Here is a 26,775-nt window from a genome sequence, read left to right on the forward strand (position 1 = left end):
AATAGTGCCCAAAGTCATGCAGTAGCTGCAAAGGCAAACAAGATCTTATCTTGCATCAAACGGGCAATGGATGAAAGGGAAGTAAACATAATTATGCCCCTTTATAAAGCATTAGTAAGACCTCACCTTGAATATGGAGCACAGTTTTGGGCACCTCTCCTGAGAAAAGACATTATGGAACGAGAGAGAGTGCAGAGAAGAGCCACCAAATTAATAAAGGGGGTGGATAATCTGATTTATGAGGAGAGGCTAGCTAAATTAGATTTATTTACATTAGAAAAGAAGTGTCTAAGAGGGGATTTGATAACTATTTACAAATATATTCAGGGACAATATTGTTTTCAAAATAACTTCATCCCACGGGCAGTACAAAGAACTCAGGGTCATCCCTTAAGGTTGGAGGAAAGGAGATTTTGCCAGTAACAAAGGAAAGGGTTCTTACAGTAAGGGCAGTTAAAATATGGAATTCATTACCCATGGAGACTGTGATGGCAGATACAAAAGATATCTTCATAAAAAGTTTGGACATATGTTTAGAAAGGAAAGGTATACAGGGATATACCAAATAAGTAAACATGGGAGGGATGTTGATCCAGGGAGTAATCTGATTGCCAATTCTTGGAGTCAGGGAGGACTTTATTTTTCCCCTTATGAGATATCATTGGATGATATGACTCTGGGGTTTTGTGTGTTTGCTTTCCTCTGAATTCAATGTACTGTAAGTACGTATATAGGATAAAGTATCTGTCATCTAAATGTAGCGTCGGTTGAACTTGATGGACGTGTGCCTTTTTCAACCTCATCTACTATGTAACGATATAAGAACATGACTCTGACAGAGCTACTTTTCCAGTCTAACAGCCTTTTCTTGACATGTTTGAAAGTCAATCAATTTAGCCCAAATCTGTGACGTGCAGAGGCCAGGACAGAGAATGAGAAGGACACGTCAGTATTCGGCATGCAGGGGTCGGGATATCCCCCACACGCACACGTAACGCTCCGGACCCTCCTGCTCGTGTACCTGGGATGTGGTGAGGGTCAAATTCTACTTTATACCAAATACCTCGGAACGTGTCGGGAGAATGAATAGAGCAGGGGGATGGGGGAGTGCAATCTGACACTCGTTAATAGGTCATTAGCCAGCAGGCAGACTGTGGGATTTACACCCCGACACTTATTCTCTGTTTAGTTTTGGGGGGGTCGTGGTTACTGGCAACTTTCTGCCACGTTTTGCCTCTTTGAGCAGATACTGCTCAGTAAACCTTAACCTCTTCACTGCTGGAGGTATCAGCAATGCATTAGTTTGAATCCCTCTCTGCCCCCCCCCCCCCCCCCCCGGACGCCTGTGTGATCTAGCGTTCAGTGCCACTCTATGCATTTGTGCAGCTGTGACACGATGTCAGAAGATGTGCAGTTATTCCGATGTCACGGACACTCTGGGCGTGCTCGAGTCCTCTCCTCGTCTCATGTACGTCCGGCCGGTCAGGGACTGGACGGAGACCACGCAGGTCACACTGGATGTCACCTATAGAGCTGTCCTGGATATGGTGGGTTACCTGCAGAATATTGCACCCTGTGTGTAGTGTAAGAGCTTGCAGCACAGACAGGATCACACACTGCACACTCACCAAACACACTGCAACCACAGTGCAAACTCCCATAACACACTACACAAACACACTACACACTCTGTGCACACTCATCTAACACACTAAACCCCCTAGTGCACAATCAGCTAACACACTGCACCTCAAGTGCACCCCCAGGGCACATTCACCTACCAGACTACATCCCCTGCACACTCTCACCAGCCTCACTTCTTCCCCATGTGCACTCACATTGTTACAAGTCTTCATGACGTCTCTCTCTCTCTCTCTGTCTCACTCACTGTCTCTTTCTCCCTCTCCCTCATGGCCTCTCTCTCTCTGTATGTCCGTTTCTCTCTGTCTATCTCTGTGTGTGTGTGTGTGTGTGTGTCTCTCTCTCTCTCTCTCTGTGTCTCTGTGTCTCTCTCTCTCTCTGTGTCTCTCTCTCTGTGTCTGTCTGTCTCTCTCTCTGTGTCTGTCTCTCTCTATCACTGTAATATGTCTCTCTTCTTAACAGAGATTCTGGGGAACAATATGACAAATTATTACATTTAGCTGAAATAAAACTTTTTGTCTGTGCTGCTGCTTGACGTGTTTCTGTCTGAGCTCCAGGCAAAGTCTGACCCAACACATGTGTGTGTGACGTGCAGAGGGGGGAGTTCTGACCCAACACGTGTGTGACGCGCAGAGGGGGGAGTTCTGACCCAACACGTGTGTGACGCGCAGAGGTGGGAGTTCTGACCCAACACGTGTGTGTGAAGCGCAGAGGGGGGAGTTCTGACCCAACACACGTGTGTGAAGCGCAGAAGGGGAGTTCTGACCCAACACGTGTGTGTGAAGCGCAGAGGGGGGAGTTCTGACCCAACACGTGTGTGTGACGTGCAGAGGGGGGAGTTCTGACCCAACACGTGTGTGTGACGCGCAGAGGGGGGAGTTCTGACCCAACACGTGTGTGAAGCGCAGAGGGGGGAGTTCTGACCCAACACGTGTGCGTGACGTGCAGAGGGGGGAGTTCTGATCCAACACGTGTGCGTGACGTGCAGAGGGGGGAGTTCTGACCCAACACGTGTGTGTGACGTGCAGGGGGGGGGAGTTCTGACCCAACACGTGTACGTGATGTGCAGAGGGGGGAGTTCTGACCCAACACGTGTACGTGACGCGCAGAGGGGGGAGTTCTGACCCAACACGTGTACGTGACGTGCAGAGGGGGGAGTTCTGACCCAACACGTGTGCGTGACGTGCAGAGGGGGGAGTTCTGACCCAACACGTGTGTGTGACGTGCAGGGGGGGGGAGTTCTGACCCAACACGTGTACGTGATGTGCAGAGGGGGGAGTTCTGACCCAACACGTGTACGTGACGTGCAGAGGGGGGAGTTCTGACCCAACACGTGTGTGTGACATGCAGAGGGGGGAGTTCTGACCCAACACGTGTGCGTGACGTGCAGAGGGGGGAGTTCTGACCCAACACGTGTGCGTGACGTGCAGAGGGGGGAGTTCTGACCCAACACGTGTACGTGACGCGCAGAGGGGGGAGTTCTGACCCAACACGTGTACGTGACGTGCAGAGGGGGGAGTTCTGACCCAACACGTGTGCGTGACGTGCAGGGGGGGGAGTTCTGACCCAACACGTGTGCGTGACGTGCAGGGGGGGGAGTTCTGACCCAACACGTGTGCGTGACGTGCAGGGGGGGGGGAGTCTCGGAGCTGGAAACCCTTTAATGGACAATATTGTGTTTTATAGGATGAGAAGTTACAAATTCTGACCACATTCATGGACATTGAAATGGTAAGAACGAATTTTCTTTCCGCGGTGTATTTCCTGGGGTAATGTGTGACCGGATCACCGCTGTGGGGGTATTTCCTGGGGTAATGTGTGACCGGATCACCGATGTGGGGTATTTCCTGGGGTAATGTGTGACCGGATCACCGCTGTGGGGGTATTTCCTGGGGTAATGTGTGACCGGATCACCGCTGTGGGGGTATTTCCTGGGGTAATGTGTGACCGGATCACCGCTGTGGGGGTATTTCCTGGGGTAATGTGTGACCGGATCACCGCTGTGGGGGTATTTCCTGGGGTAATGTGTGACCGGATCACCGCTGTGGGGTATTTCCTGGGGTAATGTGTGACCGGATCACCGCTGTGGGGTATTTCCTGGGGTAATGTGTGACCGGATCACCGCTGTGGGGTATTTCCTGGGGTAATGTGTGACCGGATCACCGCTGTGGGGGTATTTCCTGGGGTATTGTGTGACCGGATCACCGCTGTGGGGTATTTCCTGGGGTAATGTGTGACCGGATCACCGATGTGGGGTATTTCCTGGGGTAATGTGTGACCGGATCACCGGTGTGGGGTATTTCCTGGGGTAATGTGTGACCGGATCACCGGTGTGGGAGTATAAAATTGCCATGAATGTCTGGGACTGAGGGCATTTTAACCCCATTAATACCAGAGGAGTCTGCAGCGGGTTATTTATCCTATTCAGGACATATAGATCTATTCAGGACATATAGATCTATTCAGGACATATAGATCTATTCAGGACATATAGGGAGGAGCTGTACCTGTCCCTCTTAGCAGACAGATGTGACCTGAATGGGTTGTACTGCTTTGCTCCAGTGATGTAATCAGCAGATAATAATAATTATCAGTGACGATGCAATAAGAACCCCTGTACTAATTGTCTGCTTTCTCATCAGCTGACAATAAGAATAACCTGGTCCAATTTCCGTAGATCTGGGTAAATCAGTTTCTGTCCTGGAACCCACCGGATTACTGTGGGATCTCTCGGATTTCCGTCCCTGAGACTTCCATCTGGATCCCGGATATTTCTATCTCTGAAATGTACGTCAGTAACCGTGTTTCCGCTGTACACACCGATAGGGTGCTACTTGTGTGTCAGTCTCCGTGTGTCACGGTAGCTTATGACAAGATATAATGAACACCAAATATCTGGGTTGAACTGAACGTGGCTTAGATATAATAAAATATAATTTATTCCTTAAATAAGGTGAACACAGCAATATAGTACAATTAACAGACAAGAAGATAACACTTACTTAGGGTTGGGGGATGGAGAAGTATCCAATAGCAATTCTCCAGCAGTCCAGTGACATTCAAGATGGTATCAGAAGCACAACTCCAGCAATCCAGTGACATTCAAGATGGTATCAGAAGCACAACTCCAGCACAACTAAAAACTGTAGGGTTGACACAGTTTATATACCTGTGCAACCCTATTCTTAACATTGAACACAGCCTATTGGTGAACAATTATCTAACGTGGAAACACAGACTAACCCATGCCCTCAGGTAACAGAGTTTGTTGATTGACTAATACTTAATCCCTAGACATTGGGTAACAATCAAGGCAGTTAACTTTTGATCACCGTGCTTAGGCCACTCAGCCGTCTGCCCTTCAGGACCTATTAGCCTAGCAAATGGCGTCTGCATTTTCAGAACAGATCCAAAATAAAATACATATACACTTTAATATCTACACATATTAATAAAGTCCATTCTGGTGGGCTCAGTGGGTCGACCTTTGCCAGTTTTTAATGCCTACAGTGACTCCACATATTGGCCAAATATGAACTCTCTGCGATCTCCAGAACTGGAGTTACAGAAATGCACTTTAAAACATTAAAATACATGCTTATAATGAAACATGGGAACAGGGGAACATACATTTTCAAGGTACAACAAGGTGCAAACCTCATCCCGGGACCACAGTCCAGTTAACCTCTTGTCTCTCTGGTGAGGTCAGGGGATGGCCATATGGGGTGCAACCCCTTTAATACCGGGCCACCCCCTTTCTCCCTCTACGCCTCCCCTTCTTAATGGGTGACCTGTGGCCCACTGGCCCTAACGGGGAGTGGGGCACTGCTGGCACCCTTAACGAACTCAGTCTCAGAGGGATAGTCCTGACGTGAAAGTCCATCAGCATTGTTGTTTTCACTACCCTTTTTGTGCTGAATAGTAAACTCAAACTCTTGCAAGGCCAAGCTCCACCTTAGCAACTTGGCATTCTCCCCTGATGCCCTCTGCAGGCAACTCAGGGGGTTGTGGTCTGTGAGGACCGTGAAAGCCCTTCCATATACATAGGGCTGGAGTTTTTTGAGTGCCCACACAATGGCCAAGCACTCTTTCTCAATGGTGGCATAGGCAATCTCACTGGGAAGTAGTTTTCGGCTGAGGTACACCACAGGGTGCTCTCTACCGTCGTCCCCCACTTGGCTCAACACAACCCCAATGCCATAGTCCGAGGCATCAGTCTGTATGAGGAAATGTTTGGTATAGTCTGGGGCAGCCAGTATGGGGGCCCCAGCAAGCGCAGTTTTCAGTGCCTGGAAAGCAGTTTCACAGGCCAGAGTCCAGGTGATAAGCACAGGCAGTTGCTTCTTAGTCAAATCAGTCAGGGGTTTGGCCACGGCGCTGTACTGTGGGACAAACTTCCTATAGTACCCTGCGGTGGCCAAAAATGCCATGACCTGTTTCTTGGTTTTGGAACAGGCCACTGAACTATGGCTTCTACCTTGGCTGGCTCTGGTTTGAGGTGCCCTCCACCCACCCTGTGCCCTAAGTACAGGACCTCTGCCATCCCTACCATACACTTAGTGGGTTTTAAGGTAAGCCCAGCCTCCCTGATCCTATCTACTGTAACACCGCAGCTACATGTCCTATGTGGGATTCCCAGGAATTACTAAAGACAGCAATGTCATCTAAGTAAGCCCTGGCATAGCTCTGCATCCCTTCCAGTAACCTATTGACCAGGCGTTGGAAGGTAGCCGGGGCATTCTTCATCCCAAATGGCATTACTAAAAACTCATAGAGGCCACTTGGAGTGATGAATGCTGACTTCTCCCTAGCCTCCAGGGTCAGGGGGATTTGCCAATAGCCTTTGCTCAAATCCATGGTGGTCAGATACTTTGCCCCCGCGAGTTCATCTAGTAACTCATCCATGCGGGGCATGGGATAGGCATCTGACAGCGTCCCAGCGTTGAGCAAGCGGTAGTCCACACAAAACCGGGTGGTCTTGTCCTTCTTAGGAACTAGGACTACCGGACTTGCCCAAGGACTCTGGGACGGAGTAATTACCACTAGGGTCAGCATCTCCTCTATCTCCCTCTCCATACTGGTCTTGACCTCTGCTGACACTCTATAAGCGTGCTTATGCAGAGGCTGCAGATCCCCTGTGTGCACTGGGTGTTATGTGAGATGTGTGGTCCCTGGCATGTCAGTGAAGAGGGCCCTATACTTAGCTAGCATGTCCCTGGCTTCTCCCTTCTGCCTAGCACTCAACTGTGCCCCTATCTCCACCTGCTCCACAGTGTGTCCCTGCCTGCTAGAAATCATAAGGGGTCCTACAAGATCCATCGCTACTTTCTGGAAGGGTTCCCCTATTATCGGTAGCGGTTTCAGGGGTGCCTTCACACGGTCGCGCAGCAGAAAGTGCCCACATCTCGAGATGCCCCCGGCCAGTAGTAACGCTGTAATAACCCGGCTCGCGTTCTGTTGACCCCCTGATGTCCCGCTAACGGAATAGAGTGAGCTACCCGTAACAATTGCTGTCGGTACCCCTGGGGCACTAATAGCGGTCGCTTACCGGTCAATCCCTCCTCTATTCCTGGGTTCCCTTCTTCTCTATGCAGGAGTCCCTTATACCATAGGCAGCGCTCAGTGCCCTCCCCTGCCTGAGATTCGGACGCCCGAAGTCTCACGCCGGCCAGGGTAGGGTCTGTCTTCACTGCCTCCCTAAACTGGGCTCCTAATTCTGGCAACCCCCCCAGTCATGTCATTGTCCGGAGAATGGGGAAGGGTGAGGGGGAACAGTAAGTCAGTCTGTGGTTGCAACTGATCCTGGCTTACCTCCCCGGGCTCCTCTGCGCCCTCCGCTAATATTGGTCCCAAAGGCTGGGGGACTGGCGCCGCCGCCATTGCCGCTGTCTGGCTCCGGGTAACCGCCGCCACTGCAGCGGGTTTGGGCACTCGGTCGTAGGTGCAGGTCATCGGTCCCAGATCGTTGCCAAGAAGAACATCGGCATCCAAACCGGGTAAAACCCCCACCTCCCGCACACCCTGGCCCTCCCCCCAATCCAAAAAGATTCTGGCCACTTGCAGGAAACGTGGCTCTCCGTCGGCCACAGTGATCTGTATCCCAGGGCCTGGGATCAATTCCTCTGGCTGGACCATATCAGGTCGGACCAGGGTCACTGCAGCTCCTGAATCCAGCAAGCCGACTGCTTGCCGATCACCGACTGTGACCGGGATGAGATGTCTGCTCCGGCCGTCCGTCTGCTGCAGGTCCGCGCTGAGATGTCCTCCGCTCCTGGCTGTGGGCACCGATGAAACCGGGACAGATGCTGCATGGGACGTCTCGCTGGGAGTTGGTTCCCTGACTGGTCCGGAGTCTGTGGTGGAAGCCACCCGCACGCAGGCTACCGGCTTCGCAGCTGGGGTGCGTTGCCCCTGATGGGGTCCGCCGGAACGCAGGGGTTCCAGGCAATCTGGTCTGATGTGACCAGGGCGGTTGCAGTTGTAGCACCGGCACTCGTGCCGGAGCTCCCCCGCCTTTGGTGGACTGCTGCCCGCGCTTCCATGCATGCACCGATAGTGCACTACCTGTGTGTGAGTAACCGCGCTTCCACACATGCACCGATAGTGCACTACCTGTGTGTGATTAACCGCGCTTCCACGCATGCACCGATAGTGCACTACCTGTGTGTGAGTAACCGCGCTTCCACGCATGCACCGATAGTGCACTACCTGTGTGTGATTAACCGCGCTTCCACGCATGCACCGATAGTGCACTACCTGTGTGTGAGTAACCGCGCTTCCACGCATGCACCGATAGTGCACTACCTGTGTGTGAGTAACCGCGCTTCCATGCATGCACCGATAGTGCACTACCTGTGTGTGAGTAACCGCGCTTCCACACATGCACCGATAGTGCACTACCTGTGTGTGATTAACCGCGCTTCCACGCATGCACCGATAGTGCACTACCTGTGTGTGAGTAACCGCGTTTCCGCACACGCACCGAAAGATAGTGCACTACCTGTGTGTGAGTAACCGCGCTTCCACGCATGCACCGATAGTGCACTACCTGTGTGTGATTAACCGCGCTACCACGCATGCACCGATAGTGCACTACCTGTGTGTGAGTAACCGCGCTTCCACGCATGCACCGATAGTGCACTACCTGTGTGTGATTAACCGCGCTTCCACGCATGCACCGATAGTGCACTACCTGTGTGTGATTAACCGCGCTTCCACGCTTGCACCGATAGTGCACTACCTGTGTGTGAGTAACCGCGTTTCCGCACACGCACCGAAAGATAGTGCACTACCTGTGTGTGAGTAACCGCGTTTCCGTACACGCACCGATAGATAGTGCACTACCTGTGTGTGAGTAACCGCGCTTCCATGCATGCACCGATAGATGGTGCTTTACCTGTGTGCGAGTAACCGCGCTTCCACGCATGCACCGATAGTGCACTACCTGTGTGTGAGTAACCGCGCTTCCATGCATGCACCGATAGTGCACTACCTGTGTGTGATTAACCGCGCTTCCACGGATGCACCGATAGTGCACTACCTGTGTGTGAGTAACCGCGCTTCCACGCATGCACCGATAGTGCACTACCTGTGTGTGAGTAACCGCGTTTCCGCACACGCACCGAAAGATAGTGCACTACCTGTGTGTGAGTAACCGCGCTTCCACGCATGCACCGATAGTGCACTACCTGTGTGTGATTAACCGCGCTTCCACGCATGCACCGATAGTGCACTACCTGTGTGTGAGTAACCGCGTTTCCGCACACGCACCGAAAGATAGTGCACTACCTGTGTGCGAGTAACCGCGCTTCCACGCATGCACCGATAGATTGGGTGCTACCTGTTTTCATAGGAGTTGGGAAGAGGGTCCAACTGGGAATTGGGAGTTGCCTTTGAAGTGGGAGGCTGCTGTGTAGCAGAGCATAGCCTCTTGCGTGTGATCTGGCCTCTAATTCCCACATGTTTAATCTCACAGGACAGAGGACGCCTCTCTTGATGTTACCTATTTACATCTCTTCCACGAGGGTACGGTCCGGAGGAAGAAAACGCTGCGGGTTTTGACCACCTGCTCTCTGGACCTCTTTAAATTCCCGTTTGACACACAGAGGTGCAATTTAACATTCGGGCTGCACATGCATCCAGGTGAGAAAGCAGAAGCCCACAAACCACAAGCGGGGGAATTAGATGCCACATTCAGGAGGATACGTCTCCCATGCGAGTGACAAAGCAGAAGTATTGTTTGTTTCAGCAGTAACACTGTATCCGTTTTAATAACTCACATTATTAGGACATTGTTCTGTTATAATGAGGATAAGACAACTGCCCCATGTTACATAACAGATATATATATATATATATATATATATATATATATATATATATATATATATATATATATAAACCATGTTGAATGGTTTTGAAGCAACAAGTGGCACTGTGTGCTTGTTTGCATGTCATTTCCCAGAATCCCTTGCTGCAGTGGAAGTGCTGTGTGCTGGGTGATAATGGTGAAAGGCAGGGTTGCAGACCTGTCTAAGACATGCAAATGAGCATACAGTAATATATCAATTTGCTATATATATACAGCTAAACCCCGTTATAACGCGGGTCTCGGGGTCCACCCCGAGACCACCGCGTTACTAACGGGGTCGCGGAAAAAAAAATGGCCGCCGCTTTAATGCAGATTCATCCCGCGGGACAGGAGATGGGAGCGGGCATGTCCCTCCGCTCCCCGCTTCCCCCTGTCACCGCGGGACAGCCCGCGGGGAAGGAGATGGGAGCGGGGATGTCCCTCCGGTCCCCGCTTACCTCTGATCCCTCCACGTGCCCGGTGCTCCCGCTGCCTGCATGGAGGTGGTAGCGGGGGGTTTCTTCTCCCCACCGCTGTCCCTGGCGCTCCCGCTGCCTGCGCGGGAGGAGGGGGGGAGCGGGTGGTGGTGCTGGTCGCGGCCTTTCCTCTGCTCCGACCCCACCCCCCGTCTGTGTAGAGTGAGAGAGTGTGTGTGTGTATGTATATATGGGAGAGAAAGTGTGTGTATGTGGGTGTGAGTGTGTGTAAGTGTCTGAGTGTGTGTGTAAGTGTGTGTAAGTGTCTGAGTGTGTGTGTAAGTGTGTGTAGGTGTGTGTGAGTGTGTGTGTGAGTGTCTGTGAGTATCTGTGAGTGTGTGTCAGTGTGTGCAGTGTGAGCAATGAGCAGTGTGTGTGCAGTGTGCAGTGTGTGTGCAGTGTGTCAGTGTGTGCAGTGTGAGCAATGAGGAGTGTGTGTGCAGTGTACAGTGTGTGTGCAGTCTGTGAGGGTGTGTAAGTGTGTGTAAGTGTGTGTGAGTGTCTGTGAGTGTCTAAGTGTGTGTAAGTGTCTGAATGTGTGAGAGTGTGTGTGAGTGTGTGTGAGTGTCTGTGAGTGTGTGTAAGTGTCTGTGAGTGTGTGTAAGTGTGTGCAGTGTGCAGTGTGTGTGCAGTGTGTCAGTGTGTGCCGTGTGAGCAATGAGCAGTGTGTGTGCAGTGTGCAGTGTGTCAGTGTGTGCAGTGTGAGCAATGAGCAGTGTGTGTGCAGTGTGCAGTGTGTGTGCAGTGTGTGTGCAGTGTGTCAGTGTGTGCAGTGTGAGCAATGAGCAGTGTGTGTGCAGTGTGCAGTGTGCAGTGTGTGTGCAGTGTGTGTGCAGTGTGTCAGTGTGTGCAGTGTGCAGTGTGTGTGCAGTGTGTCAGTGTGGGCCGTGTGAGCAGTGTGTGTGCAGTGTGCAGTGTGTGTGCAGTGTGTCAGTGTGTGCAGTGTGAGCAATGAGCAGTGTGTGTGTGCAGTGTGCAGTGTGTGTGCAGTGTGAGCAATGAGCAGTGTGTGTGCAGTGTGCAGTGTGTGTGCAGTGTGTCAGTGTGTGCAGTGTGAGCAATGAGCAGTGTGTGTGCAGTGTGCAGTGTGTGTGCAGTGTGTGTGCAGTGTGTCAGTGTGTGCAGTGTGAGCAATGAGCAGTGTGTGTGCAGTGTGCAGTGTGTGTGCAGTGTGGCAGTTTGAGCAATGAGCAGTGTGTGTGCAGTGAGTGTGTGCAGTGTGCAGTGTGAGCAATGAGCAGTGTGTGTGCAGTGTGTCAGTGTGTGCAGTGTGAGCAATGAGCAGTGTGTGTGCAGTGTGCAGTGTGTGTGCAGTGTGTGTGCAGTGTGTCAGTGTGTGCAGTGTGAGCAATGAGCAGTGTGCAGTGTGTGTGCAGTGTGTGTGCAGTGTGTCAGTGTGTGCAGTGTGAGCAATGAGCAGTGTGTGTGCAGTGTGTGTGCAGTGTGTGTGCAGTGTGGCAGTGTGAGCAATGAGCAGTGTGTGTGCAGTGAGTGTGTGCAGTGTGTGCAGTGTGTGCAGTGTGCAGTGTGAGCAATGAGCAGTGTGTGTGCAGTGTGTCAGTGTGTGCAGTGTGAGCAATGAGCAGTGTGTGTGCAGTGTGCAGTGTGTGTGCAGTGTGTGTGCAGTGTGTCAGTGTGTGCAGTGTGAGCAATGAGCAGTGTGTGTGCAGTGTGCAGTGTGTGTGCAGTGTGTGCAGTGTGTCAGTGTGTGCAGTGTGAGCAATGAGCAGTGTGTGTGCAGTGTGCAGTGTGTGTGCAGTGTGTCAGTGTGTGCAGTGTGAGCAATGAGCAGTGTGTGTGAAGTGTGCAGTGTGTGTGCAGTGTGGCAGTGTGAGCAATGAGCAGTGTGTGTGCAGTGAGTGTGTGCAGTGTGCAGTGTGAGCAATGAGCAGTGTGTGTGCAGTGTGTCAGTGTGTGCAGTGTGAGCAATGAGCAGTGTGTGTGCAGTGTGCAGTGTGTGTGCAGTGTGTGTGCAGTGTGTCAGTGTGTGCAGTGTGAGCAATGAGCAGTGTGTGTGCAGTGTGCAGTGTGCAGTGTGTGTGCAGTGTGTCAGTGTGTGCAGTGTGAGCAATGAGCAGTGTGTGTGCAGTGTGCAGTGTGTGTGCAGTGTGTGTGCAGTGTGTGTGCAGTGTGTCAGTGTGTGCAGTGTGAGCAATGAGCAGTGTGTGTGCAGTGTGCAGTGTGTGTGCAGTGTGGCAGTGTGAGCAATGAGCAGTGTGTGTGCAGTGAGTGTGTGCAGTGTGTGCAGTGTGCAGTGTGAGCAATGAGCAGTGTGTGTGCAGTGTGTCAGTGTGTGCAGTGTGAGCAATGAGCAGTGTGCAGTGTGTGTGCAGTGTGTGTGCAGTGTGTCAGTGTGTGCAGTGTGAGCAATGAGCAGTGTGTGTGCAGTGTGCAGTGTGTGTGCAGTGTGTGTGCAGTGTGTCAGTGTGTGCAGTGTGAGCAATGAGCAGTGTGTGTGCAGTGTGTGTGCAGTGTGGCAGTGTGAGCAATGAGCAGTGTGTGTGCAGTGAGTGTGTGCAGTGTGTGTGCAGTGAGTGTGTGCAGTGTGTGCAGTGTGCAAAAAAAAAAATTTTTAAACAAAAATTAAAAATTTTTTTTTTTTTTAAACGGGAGCCACGGGAAAACCGCGTTATAACCGAATCGCGGTATAACGAGGCGCGTTATAACGGGGTTTAGCTGTATACATACATACATACATACATACACACATACACACATACATGTATTACTTCACATACACACATACATGTACTAGTTAACATACATACACACATACATGTACTAGTTAACATACATACACACATACATGTACTACTTCACATACAACTAGAATTACTAACACTAAACTTGTATCCCTAAGACTAAACCTTATTTTACTAGTTAGCTCTATCTTGATCCGTTAAAAACTCCTTTCTGCCCGCCTGACACTTTCTAACGGTCACGGGAGACCAGGTCTCTTAACACATTTATATTTCTGGGATCAGTCAATAGGCAAAACAAGGCAGTGCAATAAAATGGGGTTTATTTGGATAAAACCTTGGAAATAAAGCAAAACACAAAATACAGAAATACACACATATGACATATGAATCGACCAATGGGCAACGCGCCGACATTCTGCCGCTTCCCATGGTCAACCCATTGCCACCTACTAGGCAGACTCCACGAAGTCTGGCAGACCAGGGGGTCCTCCCCCCAGTGGGTCTCTGTTCTCCGGACTCTGCACTCCGCCCTGCCCCGGCCACTTAGCACCCCGACACCTCTCAACATCTCGTCTCCTCTTTGAACTACGGACTCTATGCAGACTTGCTGGCGCCTTAAGCAGATGCCATGGCGGACTGCGTAGAGCCTTATAATAAAGGTAGTCCTCGCTTTTCCGACACAATGCGTCCCGCAAACCCGTGTCGGATGCGGGACAGTCGGAAAGCGGGACCCATGTTAACCGGCGGCGAAAACCGTGGCGGGTGAGTTTTTTTACCGCATTATCAGCCGTTGGAAAACGTATCCTGTGGAAAGCGAAACGTCGGAAAACGAGGACTACATGTAATTGTAAAACACATTATAAAGTACACTTTAATAAAGAATATACTTTGGGGAACCATATACGGGAAATGGATGGGGGCTATTTGGGCTCGAAATCCAGGAGTCGGGGGGACACTGGGTTGCCCCGGTGTCATTCACCTCGCATACCCGCAAATCATGCCTGCTCGCCGGGGAGAATTAAACGACTGCCGGTAACTTTGGCCCCGAACTCCGGCAATCAAAATAATTGCATTTCCACCCAAATATCCCCCGTAAAACTGACACACAATAAATTCCGCAGTTCTAGGGCTAAGGGAACATGAAAACAGAAAAAGCCGGCGTCACTTTACTTTCCACACGTATTATCCCTGGTTCCTGACTTATGGAGCTACCAGGGACCCCACGGTTCCAGGGGTAACCAGGGGGCTTAACCTTTGTGGTATAGCCTGGTCACCCCCTCCCGTCACACTAACTAACAACTATTCCCCTCAGTACTGTAAGCCTTTCGGGCAGGAAGCCAGGGGCGGACTGGCCAGGGGGGCAGGGGGAATATTGCCCCCCAGGATGGTCAGATTTAAAAACATTGGTCCAGACGGAGAGAGGAGGAAAGCTGTGTGCGTGCGCACTTAACATTCAGGCCACCAGGTGGCAATGCAGAGCCCAGCAGCTGTGTGATGCATTGATTCTGTGATTGTGATTGTGTGTGTATGTATGATGCATTGGTGTGTGTGTGTGTGTGTGTGTGTGTGTGTGTGTGTGTGTGTGTGTGTGTGTGTGTGTGTGTGTGTGTGTGTGTATGATGGATGTGTGTGTGTATGTATGTATGATGCATGTGTCTGTGTATGATGCATTGATTATGTGTGATTGTGTGTATATGTATGTATGATGCGTGTGTTTATGACGTGTGCAAGTGTGTGTCAGTATGATGCATGGATGTGTGCATATATGATGTATGGATGGTGTGTGTACATACATCATGTTACACCGTGTTAGTATGTAATGCGAATATGGGGTTTCTCACACACTATCATAATTTGTTGTAATGGTCCTCCCCGTCTCCCTGCCAATGTGCCATCCTAACCTCCCCCTTTCCCCGCCCCCAGCATCCTCTTCCCAATCCGTGCTGCTGTGGATGTACAGCCCCCCATCCCTTATTCTCACCTTCCTTATCACCGTTTTATCACCCTTCCAGTGTCTCCAAACATTCCTCCCTCACCCCACCTCATCTACATCTCTCTGTTTTTTTTCTTCCTCCTTTTTTTTCCTTTTCTAATCCTTGTCTAAGTTGTAGAAACCTTTGTATATCAGCAGTGTTCGACAAACCTATACATTTGCTCGCCCCGGGCGAGTGGATTTATTCCCCCGGGCGAGTAAATATTGGCCCAAGCAGCACACGTTTGGTACTAGGTGGCGAGTAGATTTTTTTGTGTGGCGAGTAGATTTTTTGGTGATTTGTCAACCACTGTATATCAGCATCGCTGACCTGAGGAAGAGAGGAAAACTCTCGAAAGCTTGTCCTATGACATAAATTGTTAGTCCAATAATACTGAAGAACTAATTTATTCTTCTCTATCTATCTCTCTATCTATCTATTGTGTGTATCTTGTTACAGAGTCACTGTATGTATAAGACAGAGAGCAGTGCTGTGTGTGTTTTCCATCATGTAGGAGGTTAAATTCCTCTGTAAGAGCTAGCTGCAATGCAGAACAGACAGAACTCCTCTGGCTGAATAGGGGGTTAAAAGGCAGTCAGTCAGCTGCCAGCTGATAGGGACTTTCACCAACCAGGAAGGATGCTGGTTGGTACAGATCCCCAGGCCTGATGGGACTGTCTGGGACCCACAACCAGGAAGAGACTCTCCATGAAATTGAACATGCCTGTTGGATACAGGGCTTGACTTGAAGGAACCGGCATTCCATATACTGTACTGATGAGGCAGCACAGCTGTCCTGTCAGGGCCACTGTATCCAGAGGGATTTCCTGGACTCTCTTGGGACCGAGTTCCCACAACCACAGATAAGGACTTGCTATTATATATTTTTATACATGAGTGTATTGTTTAAAGGTGGAAACTGGCCTAGCCAGCCAGTGTGTTAGTCAGACACAGTTGTGTAGTTAGTCTCCCAAAGGGGACTAGGTTATTATGTTATGATTTTATTTGCCTTAAAGGGACAGTGTTCCTATTTCTTTTGATGTGAAAAGAGAAAAGCTTAAAATATACAGTTTGGACTCTTAATGACCTTACCGCTAGGACATCCTGCCACTATACATATGTATGCATGTATGTATTGTGCTTTTGTATGTGTACAGAGCTTTCTTATTGCATAATGTATGGCATGTGTGTGTATGGTGCGTGTACAGCGGCGGATTTGAAAAGCCGCTGCCCCATTGCACTTACATGGGGTGGCCGCCTCCTTGCTGCTGCCCTCCTCGCCTTCCGAATTGTAGCGATTCGTCACCAACGTGACGTTGCATGGTGTTGCATTGCCATAGTAGCGTTACATAATGACATAATTTGACGGAGCGACGGCACGTTACCATGGCAACAAGACGCCGTGTGACCTCACGTTGGTGACGTCCACGGCGTCCTTTGACACTGCGATTCAAAAGGAGAAGGAGGGCGGCAGCAAGGAGGGAGCAGCAAGGGGACAGACGCCCCATGTAAGTGCCTTACCACCATGCATGATAGGCCCCAGAGCGCGGGATCTGTATAAAGGGGTGGGCATTTTTGCCGCCCTAGACCCAGGCCTAATAGGAAATCTGCCAATGTAACGTGTATCTGGTATGTGTGTGTGCGTCTGTGTATTGTACATGTGTCTTTGCATGGTGTCTGTGCATTGTGCCTGCGTTTGTGTATGGTGTGTGCGTCTGTGTATGGTGCATGTACCTGGTGTGTGTGCGTCTGTGTATGGTGCATGTATCTGGTGTGTGTGCGTCTGTGTATGGTGCATGTACCTGGTGTTTGTGCGTCTGTGTATGGTGCATGTACCTGGTGTGTGTGCGTCTGTGTATGGTGCATGTACCTGGTGTGTGTGCGTCTGTGTATGGTGCATGTACCTGGTGTGTGCGTCTGGGTATGATGCATGTATCTGGTGTGTGTGCGTCTGTGTATGGTGCATGTACCTGGTGTGTGTGCGTCTGGGTATGGTGCATGTACCTGGTGTGTGCGTATGTGTATGGTGCATGTACCTGGTGTGTGTACGTCTGGGTTTGGTGTGTGGGCCGCCTGATTCTTGGGCCGGTTGGTTGTGTTTGCCCCCAGGCCAAAATTTGCCAGCCAGCTCCTGGCAGGGACTCCCTTTTCCTAATGTTACTCGTATGTCTGAAGTACTTATTCCCATTGTGTGTTATATTATTACGCCCTGTGTATTACTGCCGGGTACAGGGATGGCGCTATATAAATAACGAGTTCATTACATTCTCCTACTAATTACTGTGTGTGATGTCACACGATCATGTGACTGGTACAGACTCTGAGTTTCCTTCAGTTGGCTGATATCAGGGGACAGAATAGAGATGAATGTGCAGATTCCCGATGACTTTGCCCTGAATTATTTCGCCTGTGCGGCTTCCTCCTGCAGTAACCACCAGGGGGTGGGATTTCTGCGGTGTTTCCCAGTGTCGGACACGGAAACTGGGCGCCCAGATTATAAACTTCATTCACAGGTCTCTGTAATTAGCGCTCATTACAGGATAGAAGTGAATGCCAGTGTCTGACGCGTTCCTCTTCCAGCTGCTGAAGTGATGGTGTCACCTGGTCCGAGCGCGGTCAATGCCACCACCTTGTCCAAGGAGAACTTCGCCCAAGGAGAATGGCATCTGCTGAGGGTCGATGTTATCAGCAGGAATGTCTCTAAGCATGGGGAGGAATGGAGTCAAGTCATTTATCAGGTATTGGGGAGGGGGAACGCATGGCTGGCCCCTCCGGCTGCAAAGGGGTTAATTAGAGGGAGCACTGACATTTTACTGATGGGACTGGCCTCTGAAGTGGGAGCCACGGACATCTTTGTGCGTCGTTGTTGTCACTGTGCCCGAGGTCTTCATATTGTAGCTGCTGTCTTCTCCTGATTCAGGAACATACAGGACCCATTCATATGAGGGGAAGATTTAGAGCAATGATTAACGAGATGCTGACTTATTAACTGCTGTGTGGACTCATTTAATAGATTCGACTAATTAGCTGTTAATTGACACAGTTTAAAAATGTAACTTGTGTCTCACTCAGATGCAGATGGATTTCTGATTCATATCGTACAGTTTTTCCTTATCTGAAGTATAAGAAAGCGGAGTGTAAAATACCGACTTTTCCTTCAGTAAATTCCCGGGCGTTCCTCCCAGGCGGACATTGCGATTCTTTGACACGTTTATCTGGGCTTTATTAACCATTTATTTCCTGCTTGTTATGTGAAGTCGTGAGACAGAATTCTCCCGTCATCCAGAATCAGAGCAGATGTGTTCCTGCAGAATATTAACGACCCGGTGGTTCTGCTTCTCTCTTACACTGGCAGAATATTAACGACTCACCGGTTCTTCTTCTCTCTTCCTCTGGCAGAATATTAATGACCCAGCGGTTCTGCTTCTCTCTTCCTCTGGCAGAATATTAATGACCCAGCGGTTCTGCTTCTCTCTTCCTCTGGCATAATATTAATGACCAGCGGTTCTTCTTCTCTTCCTCTGGCAGAATATTAATGACCCAGCGGTTCTGCTTCTCTCTTCCTCTGGCAGAATATTAATGACCCAGCGGTTCTGCTTCTCTCTTCCTCTGGCAGAATATTAATGACCCAGCGGTTCTGCTTCTCTCTTACTCTGGAATACATTAATGACCATGGGGTTCTGCTCTCTCTTCCTCTGGCAGAATATTAATGACCCAGCGGTTCTGCTTCTCTCTTCCTCTGGCAGAATATTAATAACCTGATGGTTCTGCTTCCTCTCCTCTAGTAGAATATTAACGATGGTTCTACTCCTCTCTCCCTCCTGCAGATCGTTATAAAGAGGTCCCCCATACTGTACGTTATTAACCTGATTATTCCCGCCTGCTTGCTGGTTCTGGTGGACGCAGCGAGTATGTTCATCCCGATGGAGGGAGGGGAGCGTTTGGGATTTAAGATAACGGTGGTTCTCGGGTTCTCTGTGCTCTTGCTGATTCTCAACGACTTCCTGCCAAATTCAGATAACCCCCCCATACTAGGTAAGGAACCCCTAACCCTGCACAGCTCTGCCCGGGGGTTATTCTCTCTGGAGGACTTTCTCGGGAAAGCCAGAAATCCGAATATTATTATCAGGCAGCAAATCCATTCATGGATACGGTAAGATAAGGCGGCCATTCATGGATACGGTAAGATAGGGCGGCCATTCATTGATACGGTAAGATAGGTCGGCCATTCATGGATACGGTAAGATAGGGCGGCCATTCATGGATACGGTAAGATAGGGCGGCCATTCATGGATACGGTAAGATAGGACGGCCATTCATGGATACGGTAAGATAGGGCGGCCATTCATGGATACGGTAAGATAGGACGGCCATTCATTGATACGGTAAGATAGGACGGCCATTCATGGATACGGTAAGATAGGACGGCCATTCATGGATACAGTAAGATAGGGCTGCCATTCATGGATACGGTAAGATAGGGCGGCCATTCATGGATACGGTAAGATAGGGTGGCCATTCATTGATACGGTAAGATAGGGCGGCCATTCATGGATACGGTAAGATAGGACGGCCATTCATGATACGGTAAGATAGGCCGGCCATTCATTGATACGGTAAGATAGGGCGGCCATTCATGGATACGGTAAGATAGGACGGCCATTCATGGATACGGTAAGATAGGACGGCCATTCATGGATACGGTAAGATAGGACGGCTATTCATGGATACGGTAAGATAGGACGGCCATTCATGGATACGGTAAGATAGGGCGGCCATTCATTGATACGGTAAGATAGGTCGGTCATTCATGGATACGTTAAGATAGGATGGCCATTCATGGATACGGTAATATAGGGCGGCCATTCATGGATACGGTAAGATAGGACGGCCATTCATGGATACGGTAAGATAGGGCAGCCATTCATGGATACGGTAAGATAGGGTGGCCATTCATAGATACTGTAATATAGGGCGGCCATTCATGGATACGGTAAAATAGGGCGGCCATTCATGGATACGGTAATATAGGGCGGCCATTCATGGATACGGTAAGATAGGGCGGCCATTCATGGATACAGTAAGATAGGACGGCCATTCATGGATACGGTAAGATAGGGCAGCCATTCATGGATACGGTAAGATAGGACGGCCATTCATGGATACAGTAAGATAGGACGGCCATTCATGGATACGGTAAGATAGGGCGGCCATTCATGGATACGGTAAGATAGGGCGGCCATTCATAGATACTGTAATATAGGCTGGCTATTCATTGATACGGTAAGATAGGACGGCCATTCATTGATACGGTAAGATAGGACGGCCATTCATGGATACGGTAAGATAGGGCGGCCATTCATGGATACGGTAAGATAGGGCGGCCATTCATGGATACGGTAAGATAGGGCGGCCATTCATGGATACGGTAAGATAGGGCGGCCATTCATGGATACGGTAAGATAGGACAACAATTCATGGATACGGTAAGATAGGACGGCCATTCATGGATACGGTAAGATAGGGCGGCCATTCATGGATACGGTAAGATAGGGCGGCCATTCATGGATACGGTAAGATAGGACGGCCATTCATGGATACGGTAAGATAGGATGGCCATTCATGGATACGGTAAGTTAGGACGGCCATTCATGGATATGGTAAGATAGGTCGGTCATTCATAGATACTGGAATATACAGTAGGGCGGTCATTCATGGATACGGAAAGATAGGGTGGCCATTCATTGATACGGTAAGATAGGCTGGCTATAAATGGATACGGTAAGATAGGACGGCCATTCATTGATACGGTAAGATAGGTCGGTCATTCATAGATACTGGAATATACAGTAGGGCGGTCATTCATGGATACGGAAAGATAGGGTGGCCATTCATTGATACGGTAAGATAGGCTGGCTATAAATGGATACGGTAAGATAGGACGGCCATTCATTGATACGGTAAGATAGGCTGGCTATTCATGGATACGGTAAGATAGGACGGCCATTCATGATACGGTAAGATAGGACGGCCATTCATGGATACGGTAAGATAGGAAGGCCATTCATGGATACGGTAAGATAGGACAGCCATTCATGGATATGGTAAGATAGGTCGGTCATTCATAGATACTGTAATATAGGCTGGCTATTCATGGATACGGTAAGATAGGACGGCCATTCATTGATATGGTAAGATATGGCGGCCATTCATGGATATGGTAAGATAGGTCGGTCATTCATGGATACGGTAAGATAGGGCGGCCATTCATGGATGCAGTAAGATAGGATGGCCATTCATGGATATGTTAAGATAGGTCGGCCATTCATGGATACAGTAAGATAGGAAGGCCATTCATGGATACGGTAAGATAGGGCGGCCATTCATGGATACGGTAAGATAGGACGGCCATTCATGGATACGGTAAGATAGGACGGCCATTCATAGATACTGTAATATAGGCTGGCTATTCATGGATACGGTAAGATAGGACGGCCATTCATGGATACGGTAAGATAGGTCGGTCATTCATTGATATGGTAAGATAGGTCGGTCATTCATAGATACTGTAATATAGGCTGGCTATTCATTGATACGGTAAGATAGGACGGCTATTCATGGATACGGTAAGATAGGACGGCCATTCATGGATATGTTAAGATAGGTCGGCTATTCATTGATACGGTAAGATAGGACGGCTATTCATGGATACGGTAAGATAGGACGGCCATTCATTGATACGGTAAGATAGGACGGCTATTCATGGATACGGTAAGATAGGACGGCCATTCATGGATATGTTAAGATAGGTCGGCTATTCATTGATACGGTAAGATAGGACGGCTATTCATGGATACGGTAAGATAGGACGGCCATTCATTGATACGGTAAGATAGGACGGCCATTCATGGATACGGTAAGATAGGACGGCTATTCATGGATACGGTAAGATAGGACGGCCATTCATGGATACAGTAAGATAGGACGGCCATTCATTGATACGGTAAGATAGGACGGCCATTCATTGATACGGTAAGATAGGGCGGCCATTCATGGATACGGTAAGATAGGACGGCTATTCATGGATACGGTAAGATAGGACGGCCATTCATGGATACGGTAAGATAGGGCAGCCATTCATGGATACGGTAAGATAGGACGGCCATTCATGGATACGGTAAGATAGGGCAGCCATTCATGGATACGGTAAGATAGGGCGGCCATTCATGGATACGGTAAGATAGGGCGGCCATTCATGGATACGGTAAGATAGGACGCTATTCATGGATACGGTAAGATAGGACGGCCATTCATGGATACGGTAAGATAGGACAGCCATTCATGGATACGGTAAGATAGGATGGCCATTCATGGATATGGTAAGATAGGTCGGTCATTCATAGATACTGGAATATAGGGCGGTTATTCATGGATACGGAAAGATAGGGCGGCCATTCATTGATACGGTAAGATAGGACGGCCATTCATTGATACGGTAAGATAGGCTGGCTATAAATGGATACGGTAAGATAGGACGGCCATTCATTGATACGGTAAGATAGGCTGGCTATTCATGGATACGGTAAGATAGGGCGGCCATTCATTGATACGGAAAGATACTGTAGGGTGGCCATTTTTAAGAAAGATACAAATCACTGCAGACAGCGCAGAAAGGTTTGTGAATCAGGTCATGACTCGCCTCGTGTTCTTGGGGTGCAGGTATTGTTCCTCTGGGTGTTATATTAAAGTCTGGTCCCGCCTTTAACCCTTTCACTATCAGAGGGTCCACAAAGCATGGTTACCCTCTGGATAGAGAGGAGGCTGAGAGGTCAGGCAAGAGAAGCCATATTTGTTAACCCCTTTGTGCCAACATGGCTTGCACCGGGACTTGCTGGTGACTGTCCTGTGTTTGCAGGTGTCTTCTGTATGGTGTGCCTGATGATTATGATAATCAGTATCATTGATTCCATATTTATATCGTACATGCTGCACCTCTCTGCCGTGCGCCCCGACGTGCCCCGCTGGCTCAAACTCTGGGTACTGAAGCGTTTGGCCTACGTCCTCCGCATTAACACAAAGGAGGAGGCGTCAGACTCGGAGATTCAGGTCACTGAGAAAAAAGGTACAAACAGCCAGCGCTCAGCAAGACACGTACAGGGAGCGGAGGCGGGAGCATAAAATGGTGTCTGATCCAGCTCGCACGTATTTCTATGCTGCTGGGAAGCCTAAGAATCCTATTGGTCCTGTTTCCATATTTAGCGTCCCACAGAGGGTTATCACTGACACACGCACAGACAGACGCAGAGACAGGTGCACAGACAGACGCACGCACAGATACATACGCGTGCAGATAGACGTGCACAGAGACAGACTTGTTAGTGCAGAGACAGGCCCACCAAGACACAAACTGGCGCAGAGACAGGCGTGTTCGCGCAGAGATGACTGTTGCACAGACAGGCGCGCGCACAGAGCTCTTATGTTCTGTGATGTGCTGCGGACAATTCTTCAATCTCAGGGCCCCATTCCACCACTGGCTAAATCCAACTCTCCCCCAAAAGGCATCTCTGTCAGTCTGTTGGGGCGTCTCCCATAGATGCCACGACTCCTCTGTGAACCACAGAAGTTGTTCACTCCCCCTCAGCCGTCCTACAGACATCTCACCCCCACTCACCCATCCTACAGACCTCTCAGCCCCTCCCCCATCCTACAGACCTCTCATCCCCCTCACCCATCCTATAGACTTCTCACCCTCCTTCACTTGTCCTACAGACCTCTCCCCTCACCCTTCATACAGACCTCTCACCCCCCCTCTATCCGTCCTACAGCCATCTCACCCTCCCCCTCTACCCGTCCTACAGCCCTCTCACCCTCCCCCTCTACCCATCCTACAGACCTTTCACCCCCTACCTCACCCATCCTGCAGAGCTCTTTCCCTCCCACCTCATCCATCCTACAGACCTCTCACCCCCCATCACCCATCCTACAGCCCTCTCACCCTCCCACCCTCTACCCGTACTACAGACCTCTCACCACCCCCCTTCACCCATTCTGCAGACCTCTCACCTCTCCCACTTGCCCCTACAACCTCTCACCTCCCCCCTCACCCATCTTACAGACCTCCCCCTCACCTGTCCTACAGACCTCTCACCTCCCCCACTTGCCCGTCCTACAGACCTCTCACCTCCTCCCCTCACCCGTCTTACAGAACTGTCACCTCCCCCTGCACCTGTCCTACAGACCTCTCACCTGCCTCACCCCCCCTCACCCATCCTACACCTCCCCTTCTCACCCATCCTACAGACCTCTCACCTGCCTCACCCTCCCTCACCCATCCTACAGACCTCTCACCTGCCTCACCCTCCCTCACCCATCCTACAGACCTCTCACCTCCCCCCCTCACCCGTCCTACAGACCTCTCACGCCCTCTCACAGACTTCTCTCCCTCTCACACACTGCAGCCTGTTCCCATCTTTGCAGACTCTCGCCGGTTCTCTAGAAACACTTATCTCTTTTCTTTATCTGTTTCCAGAGGAACATGAAGCTCCTGCCGTTCCCGGCACAGAATTACAGACCAGCCAACACTTACCGAAGGAAGCCAAGGACAGCAGGGAGATCCGACTGCTCAAGAGGCTCCTACTAGAACTGCTCATGATCCGACGCCATATGACGCTGAGCAAGACCGAGGAGGTGGCCAAGTCAGAGTGGCATTTGGTGGCCTTCATACTGGACAGGTTCATTCTCATTCTCTATCTGCTCACCGTGCTCCTCATCGCGGTCGCAGTGGTGGTGGTGTGGGCTGCCTAAGAGTTCACACTAGGACATACAGGTCTTTGACTCTGACCCCACTCACTGCCTGGAGCCTGACTCATGCAGAAGGTGAATGTTCAGCCAACACCCCGAGCAAGATCCCAAACACTAACAGCGGATGAGGATCCAGCTGCTCACTATCCTTTCTGCTACGAAGCCTTAGACCCTACTTAATCGCTGGCCCGTTTCTGCATTTAGGGCCTTGTATCTATCCCAAGCGGCGGTGAATTTATTCTGTGAAGATGTAAAGCATAAAGCCCAATGCAGAAATGTACAAACTGTTCATGGTCACGTAAATCTCTACCCTGACGTACGGGAAGGCGTGAGACCCAGGAGAATGGAGCCATGACTGGGCCCCCCCCATTCCTCCTGCCCCCTGGAGTGTTCTTGGGGTGCTAGATGTTATTAAGGGAGGAGGGGTCATGGACTTACTGTTATATAGAGGGGGGTAAAGGATTTAGACTTCCTCTTACATTTCGAAGCAGCTTTCAGGGCGGTGAGGTTACGTCACGGAGGGCGAGTTTTACATGTGTGGGGTGTGAATATAACTGTATAATATGTGTGATTTATTGGGGGGGGGGAAGAGACATAAATAATGTTGAGATTATATTGGTTGGGGTTTCATTATGGTAATGGACTGTTATTGTCCCAACGGTGCAGGATTTGTGAGGTGGTGTCAGATTGGGTTTTGGGGCAATTGTATGGTTGAGTATTGGCAGTCTCGGGGGAGGCGACACGGATGGGGGTCATCAGCTCCAGACCTAATTAATGACATACCCAGTAATGGGGTGCTGTCAGAATCAGCAGGAGCACAGAGAACCCCAAAACTACTGTCACGTTGAAGCCATTCCCTAGTCTCCAGCCTGTAACTGCGGTAAATATCCGCACAAGGTTCAGCACAATCGTTTTCTCACAAGAATATAAAGTTACAAAGTGCTCGGGGAGAATAAATGTGAGATCCTTTCTTTTCTTTCGATTGAGGGCAGACGAGCTCCTTTTTCTTTTTAGTTAGCAGTTCCAATGTTTAATCTCTAAGGCTGCGGCCCCACTGCACGCGCCTGCACGTCCGCCTTGCGACCTGGCGGCGCGTGCAGAGCGCTATACCGCGATCTGCAGTCTGCTTTCTGAGGCGCGGGGGAACGTGGCCAAAATAGGCTGTGTGGGCGTGGCCATGATGAGGGGGCGGGGCAATGCCGCCGGCAAAACTAAAAAACACACACACACATGGAGCTCAGCAGACTTCTCCCCCCCCCCTCGCTCCCGCTCCCCCACCTCTCTGATTGGCTACCAGTCACACCACGTGAAGCGTCGCCACTCGGGATCACAAACTGGCTGTAGCCCCTGCCGGCTGACGCGTCGCAGTGCGCAGTGCGCAGTGAGCCTGGGAGCGAGGAGGGACCGGGGACAGCCAGGGAGCAGGTAAGGGGCTGGTGAGAGGCGAGAGACAGAGAGAGAGAGAGAGAGAGGGAGACACACACAAAGACAGACGTGAGGCTGGTGAGTGTGTGCAGTGGATGTAGAGTGTGTTATGTGAGTGTGCACTTGGGTCGCAGTGTATTAGCTGATTGGGCACTAGAGGGGTTTACTGTGTTAGGTGAGTATGCAGTGTGTTAGGCGAGTGTGTACCTGGTGTCCAGTGTTAGAGAGTTTGCACTGGTGGTGCTGTGTGTTAGGTGAGTGTCCACTTCTGTGTACACTACACACAGTGTGCAATATTCTGCAGGTAACCCACCATATCCAGGACAGCTCTATAGGTGACATCCAGTGTGACCTGCGTGGGCTCTGTCAAGTCCCTGACCGGCCGGACGTACATGAGACGAGGCGAG

The 26,775-nt window shown here is 50.2% G+C and overlaps 1 protein-coding gene across 1 annotated transcript; it reads left to right on the forward strand.

Annotated features, from left to right (window-relative positions):
- Positions 1-647: 647 nt before the first annotated feature.
- Positions 648-25,531, forward strand: LOC142470034 (5-hydroxytryptamine receptor 3A-like). The gene is made up of 9 exons (XM_075576898.1): positions 648-1,031; positions 1,387-1,547; positions 3,328-3,372; positions 4,319-4,428; positions 9,617-9,783; positions 17,723-17,880; positions 18,970-19,177; positions 23,058-23,264; positions 24,672-25,531. The coding sequence occupies exons 1-9, from the start codon at positions 959-961 to the stop codon at positions 24,944-24,946; spliced, it is 1,404 nt and encodes a 467-aa protein (XP_075433013.1). The 5' UTR covers positions 648-958; the 3' UTR covers positions 24,947-25,531.
- The last annotated feature ends 1,244 nt before the right edge of the window (positions 25,532-26,775 follow it).

The sequence above is a fragment of the Ascaphus truei genome, chromosome 19, assembly GCF_040206685.1.
Source record: "Ascaphus truei isolate aAscTru1 chromosome 19, aAscTru1.hap1, whole genome shotgun sequence".
NCBI classification, from domain to species: domain Eukaryota; kingdom Metazoa; phylum Chordata; class Amphibia; order Anura; family Ascaphidae; genus Ascaphus; species Ascaphus truei.